Below are 14,678 nucleotides of genomic sequence, written 5' to 3' on the forward strand. Positions count from 1 at the left end.
GCCGTTACGTTATGTGGAATTATGTCATCACCGATCTGACAAAACTGACCCAGACCCGACTCACTGATACCTCCAACTTCAGTCTGCTACGCGTGAGCTTCAAGATATCCTACACAACCCACACTATTACCATCTTTACCCATCCTTGGATTCGAAGCTCCTCGCTCACAGACAAAGCTCGTGCTCACAATCACTGGGCTTCAGAGTCTTCTCCCTTAACATTCCTGTACATTTTAAGCTCGTTCTTTGTTTCGATTCTGGAGCTCGTGGTTTCCGATCGCCTTACTAGCGGAGCACACCTAAAACGCATATGCGAAACAAACCGACAGCAGGTCGTTGTTTGGGCATCGATTCTTGCACCTGAGCATTAAATCGCGACCTCCATGTGTAATGTGCGATCTTCAATCTCTCTTCAACTTCTCCGTGGTTGAAGTTTACGATCAAGCCTAGCTAACAAGCTCGAATCCCTAGAACCCGACCTCATCTGAACCATCACCATCCTCGTTATCCTCATTATCCTCCACGAGAACATAAACGCTCGATATTCTATACAGCAATGGACCACTCAGACTCTAAGCCCATTCTGACATCCGAAAACTTTCACAATACACATCACCTGTCTCGAGCCACCTCTCCAGGAGGTGAGCCTGCGGTCATGAATGGGGACGGTGAGCCTAAGGCGCGAGTCCGCCCACGCACATACCCTTACTTCAAGTATCTACCATACTCGCTCGAGGACGAACCAGAGCGGGATAAAAACTTTCGCGAGATCCTCCGACAACTGTACATAGCAGTGGAAGCTGGAGATTTCAGTCCCGGCGCGGTGCACTGGACAAGAGAGCTCAGAGGGTGGCTGTCACTAAAGTTCGACCCTACTCAGACGCAACGGGTCAATCTTGTGAAACTGTACTATGAACTCTCCCTCGCCCCGGGAATCGATCCCAATGTTGCGGAACGATTTGCGAGCATGTTCATGCTGCTTACCAAGTATGCACCCTTGTTCCAAATCTTTCACGCATCACTAATGACATTCGCAGGCGCAAGCACTATCTGAGACCCGTCAAGGATCTAACGCTGGACTGGAAGCCTTTGTATAGAGAGCTGAAATCCTTTGTTCTGCCGACCGAGTCGGGCTTGGTGCATTCATCGAATCTGAAACGGAACATCAAGACTTTGACCAAACTCTGTGCTTTCGTTCAGCTTTACATTGATCCATGTGAACTGCCGGCGATGCTCGAAGAGTTCCTCCCTCACTATACGACTTCCTTCTCAGAAGGTGCCTTCGTTGTCGTCGGCTTGATCAACCTGATGTTGCCTACATCTCCCCCGCCCGAGTCAAGAGAGGATCTGCTTCCTCAGCACTATATGCCAACCTACTTCCATTTATGGTCGCTGGTTAGTCGGTCGAAGACGTTCGATATTACTTTCTTGGACTACCTTTCTCGCCTTGCTCGGGATTCCCTACCAGCCAGCCATATCCCCTTCTCGGAGCACGGCATTTTTACACCGGATCAATCCTCGCTCATTTTCACCGCTATTTTGCGACTACTAGAGATCCCGGTGGGACAGTCAACCTCTCCCTATAGTGCTCTTGTTGATATTTCTTCCGGGCTGGGTATCATGCTTGACCGTGATACACGAAAGCATCCGGTCGCACATCACATTGCTAGGTGGATTGTGATGTCGCTGTCACCAGCATGCCTCGATGCTAAGGAGTCGATCCTGACCCAGCTCGAAGGCCTTGTTCAGGCGGTAGAGACTTTCTTCCATCCGTCTAACTCTGGCGGCTGGACAAAGACCTTGTCGCAGTTGGTGTACTACCTGGCGGATTTCTTTGTGATGCGTTGGAACCGCGAGCAAACTGGCGAGATGGAGGTCCCACCGGAGCGCAGGTTGACTGAGCCTCTCAAACGTCGCTTCGTGCTGTGCCTGCGCGACGTGATATTCATGGGCATTTATGCCAAAAGTGGCACGGCCATGAGCTTCTCTTTGTCTACGCTGCAGAACCTGGCCTTCCTAGAACCCCACCTCATCCTACCCGGGGCTCTGCAGCGCATTTACCCGTCGCTGCAAGGACTTGTGGAAGTTCACCGGACCACCTCCTCTCTCCGTGCTCTGCAAGTTCTATCGCGCATCATCTCCAGAACCAAGGGCTACCGCTGCCATATGACTACTCTTCTGGGGCTCGCACTACCAGGAATTGACGCCAATGACCTGGAGAAGTCCTTGCACTCCTTGTCATTCATTCAGGCTGCTTGCTACAATATACCCATGGCCGACTTGACCCAAGGTAGAGAAGATGTGAATTGTAACATGCTTGCAATGCAATGGATCACCGGCGAGATGGAACGCATGGAGGAGGAGGGTGTTGACATCAAATTGAACTATGATACCGACTTGGACGATGAGACTGAAGAGATGATTCTTCGCTCGTCTACCTGCGGCTTTGGAGACTTCATTGTTTCGTTCTTGGGTCGTGTCTTCACACTTCTGGAGAATCTGCCAGACGTGAGTAGAGTTCGGAATGGCTCTCCTGAAGAGAACATTGTGAACACCCTGCCGGCCACCTTCATGCCACTGCTTTCGTCTCTATCCCCCGAATACTATGATATCGCCTTGTCCAAGGTTGTCGATTTCGTCTCCAACCATGTGATTCATCAAGCTCGCGATGCAATGGCCTTCATCTGTAACTCAGTCTGCAAAGTGAACCCTGCAAAGGCCCTGAAGCGCTTCATCCCCGTACTGACGCAGGCCATTCGTACCGAGATTGACGACAATGGTGCGGGGTCGACCAGAACGACAGGAACAGATGTCCTACCTCGAGACCGTGGCCTGGTGTGGAACGTTAGCATGCTCAGCATGTGCGTCGTTCATGTCGGAGATGCCGTACTGGCTCACAAGAAAGAGCTCTTCGATATAGCCGTCTATATGCAGCAAAAATGTCGGGGAATACCCACAGTACATATCTCCAACTTCATACACCATCTTCTTCTCAACCTAACGGGTACATATACATCGGACTACTCTCTGTACGAGCCTGACGTTGTCGCTCAAGGCATACAGCCCGAACACTGGAGCTATCAGCAAGATCCTTGTAAACTGAGTGTAAAATGGCACGTGCCGAAACGCGAGGAACTTGAGTTTGCCGTGGAACTCTTCCAGAATCAGGCAGAGTCTGCTCTGAAGCAGCTAAAAGCACTGACCGATGAGACCTCCAGCGTGAAGCGTGATGGGAGCGGTAAAGACTGGTCGGATGAGGTGACTCGGAACCTGGTGCTGTTACGTCTCATTCTTTCCGGTATCTCCGTGCTTCTCGACCCTAATGCTGCATCTACAACTACATCGGCTGGGCTTTCCGACGGGTCGACTGATGTGCAGATGGCGGACTCAAAAGAAGCTCCAAGCGATGATGAGGATCCCGACTCGGCTCTTGATAGCTCTGAGGATTCCGCAGTCAGGGATACTTTCACCTACCCTACTGGGTATCCTTTGACTGAGAATGATAAGCTGTACACAGCCATTCATGACATTAGAGAAAGGGCAGGGTGGGTCTTGCACGACGTGCACAGATTCCTGTCCGACAAGCAAGAGGACGATGTTCCATGCTTCGCAGCTCTTTACTCGGCTTACCGCTCTTGGTTTGTTGACGTTGGCATTGAACGTTCTGCACATGTCCTAGACAGAGTCACTCGACTTCTTGCGGCTGACATCCATCCTTACAAGATGAGTGGTCTGCGAAAGGAATATCCCCGTCCTTTGCTCGTACGAAGGGCGAATGTGTATCATCTGCAACGACTTCGGCATAACGCAGCCCCGCGTCGCCGTTCCAAGCTTGATGAGATTCTACTTTTAGATATTGCCGAGTCCTGCGTATCTCTGTATACCGAAACTCGACGCAACGCTCAAAGCGCAGGAGAGTCGGCTCTCAAGGCTGTCTGGGGATCCCGTCTGCTAGTGATTCCCCCTCTCTTGAAGGCTCTCCAAAAGGGTATTCGGGAGAATGATCATGCTCGTATCAAGGGTGCCTTATTTTCCCTATTATTGGGGAGTGTCGCGAAAACTGTTGGGCGCCACTGGAAGTACGCCCCCGTTCTTATTCGAACATTCATCGACGCGAGCGCTGTAGACAAACCATCTGTGCAGAGAATCTGCTCAAGTGCCGTCTATCAAATCATGGAATACGGGCGTGCCATGGAAAGAATGGCCGTTCTCGATCGAGACATCATCGAGTCGATTGCACCGGGTCAAGACGTCCAGGGTGAGATTGATCAGAAGCGCGATGCTATCAACAAGAAACGCGTCCTTATCGAGAAGAAGAAGGCAGCTTTGGCGGAGGAATTGGTCAATCTTGCTAGGGTATCTCATTGGAAAGTCGCAAGTCGAGCAGCCACAATCGTGATCACTATGGGGCTTAGGTTCGACTACGTTGCAAGCGAAAACCTGGTTGAGCTCGTGACCCAAGGCTCGATTGATGACCACCCGGGACTGCGCGGCATGTACTCACAGGCTCTCATCGCTTTATTCACGATGATAGACGTTCGGGCAATCTGCAGCCACGATTACAAAAATTACATACTTGGCCACCAGCATTTCCCCTCGAAACTCAAAGTCGCAACCAAGCGCGACGATCCAAATTGGACGAAAGAATACTTGGCGAGCTTTGCTAACCCAGAAGCGGAGTACTACGTTGATCATGATTTCCCTGGTTGGCTTGTTTGGGCAGATAGTATGCCGGCGTACAAGTCGAATGTGAAACGTGATATCGAATATGACGAAGTCGAGTGGAAGGTTCGGGCGCACATGGGTAAACTTTTCGACAGAGCCTGGTTCTCCAAGTTCTTCATGTATCTGAAGCAGGAACCCCGAGACCCTTCGGCTGACAAGTTCCGCATGCCCTGCGCAATGATGCTTCTCTACGCCTTCGAGCTGATGCTCCGTGACGAGCTTACAGCAGCTACGTTCAAAGACATCCAGGAAGAAATCGAAGCTGTCTTTGAGGACGGCAGTGACAAACACCAACATCGCGCTACTGCAGAGATTCTCGGGGCTTTGGTGAGCTCTGTGGCCGATACCAGCGTGGAGAAGCGGACTTTGGTCTGGGAATATGCCTTTCCCATTGTGCAGAAAATCTTCACTGATGGCCTGACTCCCGAAAACTCTGGCTACTGGACAACCTTCTTGCATATGATCCTACAGTGCCGAGACCCACGCAGAGCTTGGCCTCTCGTCGACTGGCTGGCAAGTTTCCGGCTGGACATGAGCACCAATGCAGCATTCAAGGAAAGCTCGAAAATCAATCTCTTGCATCAGTCAATCATTGACGCAGGTTGGCATTTCCAAATGGAGAAGCCGATTGTCGAGGATTTCCTTGGACATCTTGATCATCCTTACAAGGGAGTTCGTGAAGCCATGGGACAGACCCTCGCAACTATCTTCCGCACCAGGTATCATGAATCTTACGCTGACCTGAAACGCCTTCTCGATGCGCAGCAGTCCGCGTCTTCCGTGGGTACATATCCTTATCTTCCCACCGAAGATTTTACCAAGATGATTCGTGAAGTCTTCAGCCGTATTGAGACATGGCGGCAAGCCCGGACACCCGGCCAACAAACGCCTTCGTCCTATACTTCTGGATGCAAGACCGTTTTGCTGTGGCTTGATTCCACCCTTTCATCCCATGAATGTACACAATTGGTGTCGTTCTTCCCTGATCTGTTCACGGGGCAGCTTCTACACATGATGGATGTCAAGGAAGACCCAGAGCTCCAATCCCTGGCTTACCACGTCTTCCGTCACCTGCCTAACATTCCATACCCCGCTGAGCATAACTCGGAGTTTATCAAAACCCTCATCTACATCGGGCAGACATCTCCTTCATGGCACCAACGTCTGCGTGTCATGATCAACATTCAGATCATATACTTCCGTCGTCTGTTCTTACTGTCTGCGGGCGATCGTGACAAGCTTTTTGAGTGCGTGGCTAGCATGCTCGAAGACCCGCAGCATGAGGTGAGAGTGGGAGCATCTGCCACCCTGTCTGGAATGATCCGTTGCTCTCCTATTTCGCTCCGGGAAGAGATGGTTGCCAGACTGAAGAAGCGATTTACTAAGGTCTTGGTTGAGAACCCTCTTCCTAAGAAGCCCAAGGCACTCCGCTCGGGTATCTCAACGCCAGTCTCCTCTGGAGCTGGTACTCCGACCCCAGAGCACACCCGACTCATCATCTCTAGACACGGTGCAGTCCTGGGACTTGGGGCGCTCATTCAAGCGTTCCCCTACAACAGTCCACCGCCCAGGTGGATGCCTGATGCTCTGACCACACTGAGCGTCCGAGCAGCTAGCGACCCTGGCATTGTCGGATCGAGTGTCAAGTCTATTATCAGTGAGTTTAAGAAGACCAGACAAGATACGTGGCACATTGACGCGAAGGTAAGCTATCGCCAAAACCCTCCCGTAAGGTCACTCTCGCTAACATCGCCACAACAGGCCTTCACGTCGGACCAGCTCGAGGATCTTTCTGGTGTGCTCTGGAAGAGTTACTTTGCATGATGCAGCTGTTGCACCAAGCGTGAATGAACGAATATACGACAAATTGACAGGGTTGTTTTGCGACGCTCGGTTGATGACTTCATCGTTTCCTTAGGTAGTTGTAACAGTAGACATTCGTTTCTGTTTGAAGACCGCATGGGCAATGATTGGGGTTAAATAATCACTAATATTATCGATGACTCGTGATGCACTACTTTTCCATCGCATGTCCGAACTCCTTTAGGAGTAGTGTACTCACAGTAACAACAGACTTTAGTCGATTAGTCATATCTTAGTAATTGACAATGGTGGCTTCCATGTCATGTGACATGAAGCAGCCACGCGGCTCTCCGAACCGGGCTTGATCTCAAGTGCATCATCGAGCTTCTACCGAACTCAGGCGTCGGGGCTCTTTCCATTAGCTCAAAGCTGTTTCGTTATCATACGAAAGCTTCTATCGTTACTCTACTCTATACATTCTCTGATAACAGCGCCACTGCGCACTTAGCCCTTGCTGTGGATAGGTACTGCTGCAGGCAGCTTCCCCCGTCACCATGGCTCCAAGGGACACCTTCTTCCGGTCTTCGGACATGAGCCTGACCCAGCTTTACATTGCCAATGAAATCGGTAGAGAGGTTGTCAGTGCTCTGGGTGAACTTGGTCAGGTTGAATTCAGAGATGTAAGTCTCATCTATATCTCTCATTTACGGGTGTCACTCGACTGACCGGCTGGCTGCCGCTAGCTCAACCCCGACACCAATGCCTTCCAACGTACCTTCACAAAGGAGATCCGTCGATTGGACAATGTGGAGAGACAGCTGCGTATGTGACACGATGAAGTCAAGAACGGGAAGCTGAGGCGGTACACTAACTTGTTTCTCGTGCCAGGCTATTTCCACAGTCAGATGGACAAGGCGAGCATCCCCATGAGATCCTCCTCTGAATTCTCGGATACATTGGCAGCGCCCTTGGCTTCGGAGATCGATGAACTGGCAGAACGGAGCGAAAGCCTCGAACAGCGGATTGCCTCTTTGAACGATAGCTACGAGACCTTGAAGAAGCGTGAGGTGGAACTCACAGAGTGGCGTTGGGTTCTGAGGGAGGCCGGTGGTTTCTTTGATCGCGCCCACAGCCACACCGAAGAGATTCGCCAGTCTTTCGACAATGACGAGGCCCCACTACTTCGTGACGTCGAACACCAAGGTACCAACGGCGATGCGCAGGGCCAACAGTCCTTCCTGGAGATGAATATCGGCTTCGTGGCGGGTGTGATTCCCCGGGATCGGATTGGCGCCTTTGAGCGAATCTTGTGGCGTACGCTGCGTGGTAACCTCTATATGAACCAGTCTGAGATCCCCGAGGCCATCATCGACCCCTCGACCAACGAGGAGTCTCACAAGAACGTGTTCGTCATCTTCGCCCATGGAAAGAGTATCATCGCCAAGATCAGAAAGATTTCCGAGTCTCTCGGCGCTTCGTTGTACAATGTCGATGAGAACAGCGAACTCAGACGCGACCAAATCCACGAGGTCAACACCCGCTTGAGTGACGTTGGGAACGTCCTCCGCAACACGAAGAACACGCTCGACGCGGAGCTTACACAGATCGCTCGCTCGCTCGCAGCTTGGATGATCATTGTCAAGAAGGAGAAGGCAGTTTATGATACTCTTAACAAGTTCTCTTACGATCAAGCTCGCAAGACCCTCATTGCCGAGGCTTGGTGTCCGACCAATTCATTGGCCTTGATCAAGTCGACCTTGCAGGATGTCAACGACCGTGCTGGATTGAGCGTGCCCACTATTGTCAACCAAATTCGAACCAACAAGACGCCCCCAACCTACATGCGCACGAACAAGTTCACCGAGGCCTTCCAGACTATTGTCAATGCCTACGGTATTCCCAAGTACTCCGAAGTCAACCCCGGTCTTTACACTGTCGTTACGTTCCCCTTCCTGTTCGCAGTCATGTTCGGTGACTTCGGTCATGGTACACTGATGTTCTTGGCGGCCTCTGCGATGATCTTCTGGGAACGCAAGTTGCAGAAGACGAAGTTGGATGAATTGACGTACATGGCTTTCTACGGCCGTTACATCATGTTGATGATGGGTATCTTTTCCATGTACACGGGTCTCATTTACAACGACATCTTCTCCAAGTCATTCACTATCTTCTCCAGTGCTTGGAAGTGGCCTGAGGACATCCAGCAAGGACAGACTGTGAACGCGGCGCTGAAGGGCAGCGATCGCTATCCGTTCGGTCTCGACTGGAACTGGCACGGCGCGGAGAATTCCCTGCTTTTCACCAACAGCTTGAAGATGAAGATGAGTATCGTTCTCGGTTGGTCCCATGTAAGTACTTGTCCTTTGATCCATCTGATAACGACTTTTGTTCTAACTCTCGGCAGATGACTTACGCTCTATGCCTGCAATATGTCAATGCGCGTCACTTCAAGTCCAAGGTCGATGTTTTTGGTAACTTCATCCCGGGAATGATCTTCTTCCAGTCTATCTTCGGTTACCTCGTCCTCACCATCCTCTACAAGTGGTCTGTGGACTGGGACGCTCGTGGACAGTCCCCTCCGGGTCTCTTGAACATGCTCATCTTCATGTTCCTCAGCCCTGGAACTGTCGAGGAGCAACTGTATCCTGGCCAAGCTGGTGTTCAGGTCGTTCTTCTGCTCCTCGCAGTCATTCAGGTGCCCATCATGCTTTTCTTTAAGCCATTCTACCTCCGCTGGGAGCACAACCGTGCTCGGGCTCTCGGATACCGGGGTCTCGGCGAGCAGTCTCGTGTTAGCGCACTGGAAGATGACGGTGACCTGGATGGCCGCGCCCCCGGAGGCCGCGACAGCCTGGCCAGCGACGGCGAGGGAGTGGCGATGATCGCCCAGGATATCGGCGACGAGGAGCACGAGGAGTTCGACTTCTCCGAGATCATGATCCACCAGGTGATCCACACGATCGAGTTCTGCCTGAACTGTATCTCCCACACCGCGTCGTACCTGCGTCTGTGGGCGCTCTCCCTGGCCCACCAGCAGCTGTCCATCGTGCTGTGGGACATGACCATCGGCGGCGCCTTCAAGCAGGAGTCCGGCACCATGCGCGTCCTCATGATCGTGGTCACCTTCTACCTCTGGTTCACCTTGACCATCGCGATTCTGTGTGTCATGGAAGGCACCAGTGCCATGCTGCACTCACTCCGTCTGCACTGGGTCGAAGCCATGAGCAAGCATTTCATGGGCGAAGGCTTGCCGTTCAGCCCGTTCAGCTTCAAGACCCTCCTCGAGGAGGATCCGGTGGATTAGTTTCTTTTTTTCTTTTGGTCGGGTGGTCGTCTGTATCTGTTGATCACAGTCGCAGATTGTACTGTACATTCCTTTCGTTTTTTCCGTGTGTGTCCTCTGTTCCTAGCTAGCGTCTTGTCTTGGATTAGACCGTTTACTCGCTCGGGTTAGTAACTAGAGCATACGATACGATACTTGCAATCAGATCGTAGGAACTATTGCTCCCTTAGACTGTGTACTCCCTACATCAACTTCTGCCTTTCTGGATGGCGGATGAACGGGTGGGTAGTAGAGAGTGGGATAGGTGACATCATCCCCCACTGCTGTCGATCTCTCTTTTCAAAACCAAAAACCAGGATTGAGCCGACGTTTAAGTAAACAAACATTACTGATTCCCTGGGACGTACACGCCTGGTCATGATTGGAAAGTGAGACCAATTTTAGGAAGAGAGGGGAGGGCTGGCTGAGAGGGCCGATTCAAACAAGTCGTTTCTCATTGGTGGAAATATATAACGGCGGAGGACGAAGGAAATGCTCCAAAAAGGTGATAACGACTACTTGCTCATGCCAGTACAAGCTAACCACTTATTCACTTCCGGGATTAAGATAGCTGGGTGAAGATAGCTACAGTAAACTGAAAGGACGCTAGATATTTTGAAATGTTTTTCTTGGATTTCAATTGTTTTTAGAGCGTATCCTTAATTACAACGTAACTCGTGACATGCTGAAGAAGAACTCCCTGGCCAGCCCCGGAGCACCGTACCCATTTGATTGCAGTGGGGTATTTAATTATTCGTTTTTTGTTTAATCAAGAATTTATTTCTTGTGCTGGTTGTAGGTGTCGATGATCTTCTGGACCTCGTCCTTGGAGCCGAGGAAGACACCGCTGCGGTCGTGGATGTGCTCGGGGACGACCTCGAGGAGACGTTCCATGCGGGAGTTGACGGCGAGACCGCCGGCGTTCTCGAAGAGCATGGCCATGGGGGCGCACTCGTAGAGGATGCGGAGCTTGCCCTTGGGGCTCTTCTTGTCGGCGGGGTAGGCGAAGACGCCGCCGTAGAGGAGGGTGCGGTAGGCGTCGGCGACCATGGAGCCGATGTAGCGGGCGCTGTAGGGCTTCTGGCCCTCGCCGGGGAATTTGAGGGAGTGGAAGTAGGCGTTGCACCAGTCGTCCCAGTACATGCTGTTGCCCTCGTTGACCGAGTAGATGGCGCGCTTGGCGGGCAGCTGCATGTCCGGGTGGGTGAGGATGAACTCGCCCAGGGAGTTCTCCATGGTGAAGCCGTTGACGGTGCCGTTGCGCATGGTGATGACCAGCTGGGCCGAGGCGCCGTACATGGTGAACCCGGAAGCGACCATCTCCGTGCCGGCGCGCAGCAGGTCCTTGGCCGTCACCTGCTTGCCGGCGCCCAGCACCTCGTCGGGCAGGCGGAAGATGCCGAAGATGGTGCCCACCGAGACGCCTGCGTCCAGGTTGGAGGAGCCATCGATCGGGTCGCACACCACCGCGTAGCGCGCGTCCGGGTGCTCGTCGAAGATGATCGTCTCCTCCTCTTCCTCGGAGACCAGGATCCGGCACTTGCCCGACCCCTTCATCGCCGCGATGAAGATGTCATTGCCGATGACGTCAAGCTTCTTCTGATCGTCGCCCGTCGTGTTGGACGAGCCCGCCAGCCCCGTCAGGTTGATCAGCGAGGCGCGACGGATGTAGTAGGCAATCGACTTGAAGGCAAATTGCAGAGCGTGGCAGAGAAGTCTGTACGAGTTTGGAGTGTTCAGTGTTTGGCTTGGCAAGGTTGCTGGGAGTTATGCGCGCGCGCACATGCCGGGAGGGGAAGAGGGGAGGAAGCCGCGTGGGGGGGACAAAAACTCACGTGAAGTCACCGGTGGCCTCGGGGACCTTGGCCTGCTCTTCAGTGAGCCATCGGGTGAGGGTGACGATGTCGGTGTTGATGTTTTCCTGTCCAACCGGGGGAGCACCAGAAGCCATGATGTATGGATGTGCGTGTGTATGTGGGGGAGTGAGTTGAGAAAGGTAGTAGAGCGAGAGAGAGCTGCGCAACTATAAACTTCCGATTCCGGCGAAGTAGGAATTGAGACTGGTCTTAAGTAAACTGCAACCTCGGTTCAACGGAGAAAGCAGGAAGATACGGAGATAGTCGTTTGAAGGACTGAGGATTGGGGGAGAGGGGTGGTGCCGAAGGAGGGGTGATTTTGGGGAATATGTATATGTATGGAAGTGGGGTTTCGAGGCGAGAGAAGATGGGAAGTCACAGAGAGAGAGGAATTGATCCAAGCAAGTGTTTTTAGAAAATAAGAAGAGTACGTGAAGGAGTTGAGCAGAGGAACATTGGCCGGACTTTAAAAGGAGCAATCTTTTGCCGGAGAGGGAGGAAGGAGTGGTTCTGGCTAACGTCACTTGAACAAACCGGATGGGAAAAGACTATCAATTGACGCAATGACTGGAATGACTGAAATGGGGATAGTTTTCGTCATTCCCCCGTCTCTTCTCCGCTTTCGGTCGCAGCCCGAGTTTTCCCTTCAGTCCCTGTCCGGCTGCCCGAAGGGCTAAGCAAGTAAGCAGCAACAAACCCCCGACTTTCCCCGCGTCACCGAGAGAGTACTGTGTATGTATAGCCAGCTGGGCCATGGGCCAACTGAGAGTCCAGACTCTGGAGCTCTACAATTGATCAGTGCATGTTGAGCTTCGCTATTGTTTACTGACTACTGTTAATAAACTACTGTGTCCATCCCAGGGGCAGGACATTCTTGCCACCGCAATCGACTCTCGATTGTTGTTTCCAGCACTCAAAAAGGAACAGCAGTTCGGTCAACCGGCAATGGTTCGACCCAAAACTAGTAAATTCTTCAGTCATAATCCAGACATCAAGTAACAAAACAACATCAATAGGTGGAAGGAAAAATACTCGTATCCTCGCGTTTGAAGGGAGCACTGAAGTGGGTTTGGGCAGGTCAGCAGACACGCGGAGATTGATCAGCCCGCATCGAACTATTCCGAACTATTCAAAGAAAGAAAGAAAGAAATGAGTCGAGACCCGACTGGAAGACTGAGAGAGTCTCGGCTATCTTTCCCTGCCAGGATCCTCAACATCCTCGAGTCCAGGCCTGACCGCTCCACGTTCCGCCTGCCAGTTATGAAGGCTGCACCGGCAGAATGGCCGAGGCTGACCTAAGCAGCCGACGCGCATCTCGCTTACGCCGACTAACCGCATGCAGGCAGGCTAACTCCTCGGTAAAAATTGGCTCCGGGCGGGAGAGCTTTAAAAAAGTTCAACTCGCTTTTCTTTTTTGGCTTTTTCTCCCATCACAACAACATTCTCTGTTGCAATGTCTGTCTGCCTATTATGATCGTGGCTTCAGATATGACACAGCTTGTAGAACTATTTGCTCACCATGCACATTTGGGACTGACACATCTGGTTCTTCGCTGAACAGGATTTTTTTTTTTGGTAAGTGCTACTCCAGCATCGAGATCACCCCTCATCCCATTCTCCCATCATCCTTCTATGATGATACCTACAACCACATTTCAAACTAGAGTCTTTGACCCATCCGGGGAATGAAAACTCACTTGTTTGCACGTCAGTCTGATGCATTTGCGAAGGACTTGATCTTGTTTCTTGACCACAGCCGAGCTGTTGGCATGGTGCTAATCAGTCGACAGAACACTTACCTCTTAGCTTCACTTCGACCACGACTCGCTTCTAACATCATCACTAATGGTATGTGCATCTCCCCCATTCCTGGCACTGCCCCTTATTCCACTATTCATATGATGCTCTAAACGTTTAAATACGCTGGAAATTACCGACTGAGGCCTTCGGGTCCTGGACGAAATCAAATGGCTAAATCTGATTCAATTTACACTACTCTTTGCTTGTCAACCCTCATGAATCAACTTGGCATTGGCTAACGGTTCAAAAGATTCTCACAGGTTTTTATATCACAGGCAATGCTTGCGAATGCAGCCAAGAGGGTAAGCCATCCACGTTTTCCTTGTCTCTTCAGATGCGACTTTCGAAGATGAAACGGCACTGGGCTCCGACGGCGTTAAGACATAGCGTCCGGTCATGATGGATATGCCCTTTTTGTGGCAGGCCTAGAAAACCTCGCCCACTGAGATACTCGCTCAAAGCACACATTGTGTCAGCGTTGATGTAAAGCCTGAGGCTGATTATCTCGAGAAGTAATCATAGGCCACGCATAGTAACACCTGCCATCGAATATCAAAAGGTAATTATAGCCTGGTTTTTGTCCGTTCCGTCCCCAACACAATGATGATTCCCTTAGATGACGAGTCTTATTGGAGTTATCCATGCAGACAACATCTTTTTTTTAACCATTCATGCATTTCTGATATGGTTGTTGCGAGAATCTTTGCATCTCGAATCTCTACTGGACGTAGCTGACTCGCAACTTGATAGATATTGTCAATTCCAGTGTGCCTGGGTCAGCCCTGCCTGGGAGAAAGAGGTCTAAGTATGTCACACTGCCTCTTCCCTTTGCCTGGCTTCCTTGCATGATGATACGACATAAAACAAAGACAAGCATATGTCCAAGCCTGCTTTGCTGGCCGAGACGACACCTGTCATGACTGACTCGTCGCCGTGCTTCATGATCATCTCATTCACGTACCACGCTCAGGACTAATAAACTGAGCAGGTATCCGTGTAGCCGTGACCTCAGTCTTTGGTCCTGAGGTTGGAGCTTGACATGGTCTTGATGTTGACTGAGTTTGAGCTCCAACCTTCCCCAAGATGAATGTAAGCCGAACTCGATCCCTTTTTGTCCTTTAGCACCTCTTTTCCAATGATGATTTATTCTTTATATATCACGACGGTCAACA

General features: G+C 51.4%; 5 protein-coding genes across 5 annotated transcripts; 3 read left to right on the forward strand and 2 right to left on the reverse strand.

The window, feature by feature from the left end:
* Positions 1-81: 81 nt before the first annotated feature.
* BO95DRAFT_213649 (proteasome activator BLM10) lies at positions 82-6,594 on the forward strand. The gene is made up of 4 exons (XM_025581131.1): positions 82-392; positions 472-987; positions 1,038-6,429; positions 6,487-6,594. Exons 2-4 carry the CDS (start codon positions 557-559, stop codon positions 6,547-6,549), a joined length of 5,886 nt encoding a protein of 1,961 aa, XP_025439832.1. The 5' UTR covers positions 82-392; positions 472-556; the 3' UTR covers positions 6,550-6,594.
* Positions 6,595-6,917: 323 nt separating this feature from the next.
* Positions 6,918-7,333, reverse strand: BO95DRAFT_213684 (uncharacterized protein). The gene has a single exon (XM_025581132.1). It carries the CDS (start codon positions 7,230-7,232, stop codon positions 6,999-7,001), a length of 234 nt encoding a protein of 77 aa, XP_025439833.1. The 5' UTR covers positions 7,233-7,333; the 3' UTR covers positions 6,918-6,998.
* On the forward strand, positions 7,099-10,013 carry BO95DRAFT_445315 (H(+)-transporting V0 sector ATPase subunit a). The gene is made up of 2 exons (XM_025587122.1): positions 7,099-8,876; positions 8,933-10,013. Exons 1-2 carry the CDS (start codon positions 7,434-7,436, stop codon positions 9,830-9,832), a joined length of 2,343 nt encoding a protein of 780 aa, XP_025439834.1. The 5' UTR covers positions 7,099-7,433; the 3' UTR covers positions 9,833-10,013.
* Positions 10,014-10,627: 614 nt separating this feature from the next.
* Positions 10,628-11,801, reverse strand: fbp1 (fructose 1,6-bisphosphate 1-phosphatase; the record flags this gene model as incomplete). Its single annotated transcript, XM_025588312.1, has 2 exons — positions 10,628-11,567; positions 11,686-11,801. 2 exons carry the CDS (start codon positions 11,799-11,801, stop codon positions 10,628-10,630), a joined length of 1,056 nt encoding a protein of 351 aa, XP_025439835.1.
* A 1,113-nt stretch (positions 11,802-12,914) lies between these two features.
* BO95DRAFT_213836 (uncharacterized protein) lies at positions 12,915-13,674 on the forward strand. The gene has a single exon (XM_025581133.1). It carries the CDS (start codon positions 12,987-12,989, stop codon positions 13,368-13,370), a length of 384 nt encoding a protein of 127 aa, XP_025439836.1. The 5' UTR covers positions 12,915-12,986; the 3' UTR covers positions 13,371-13,674.
* The last annotated feature ends 1,004 nt before the right edge of the window (positions 13,675-14,678 follow it).

This window comes from Aspergillus brunneoviolaceus (genome assembly GCF_003184695.1).
Source record: "Aspergillus brunneoviolaceus CBS 621.78 unplaced genomic scaffold BO95scaffold_55, whole genome shotgun sequence".
NCBI classification, from domain to species: Eukaryota; Fungi; Ascomycota; class Eurotiomycetes; order Eurotiales; family Aspergillaceae; genus Aspergillus; species Aspergillus brunneoviolaceus.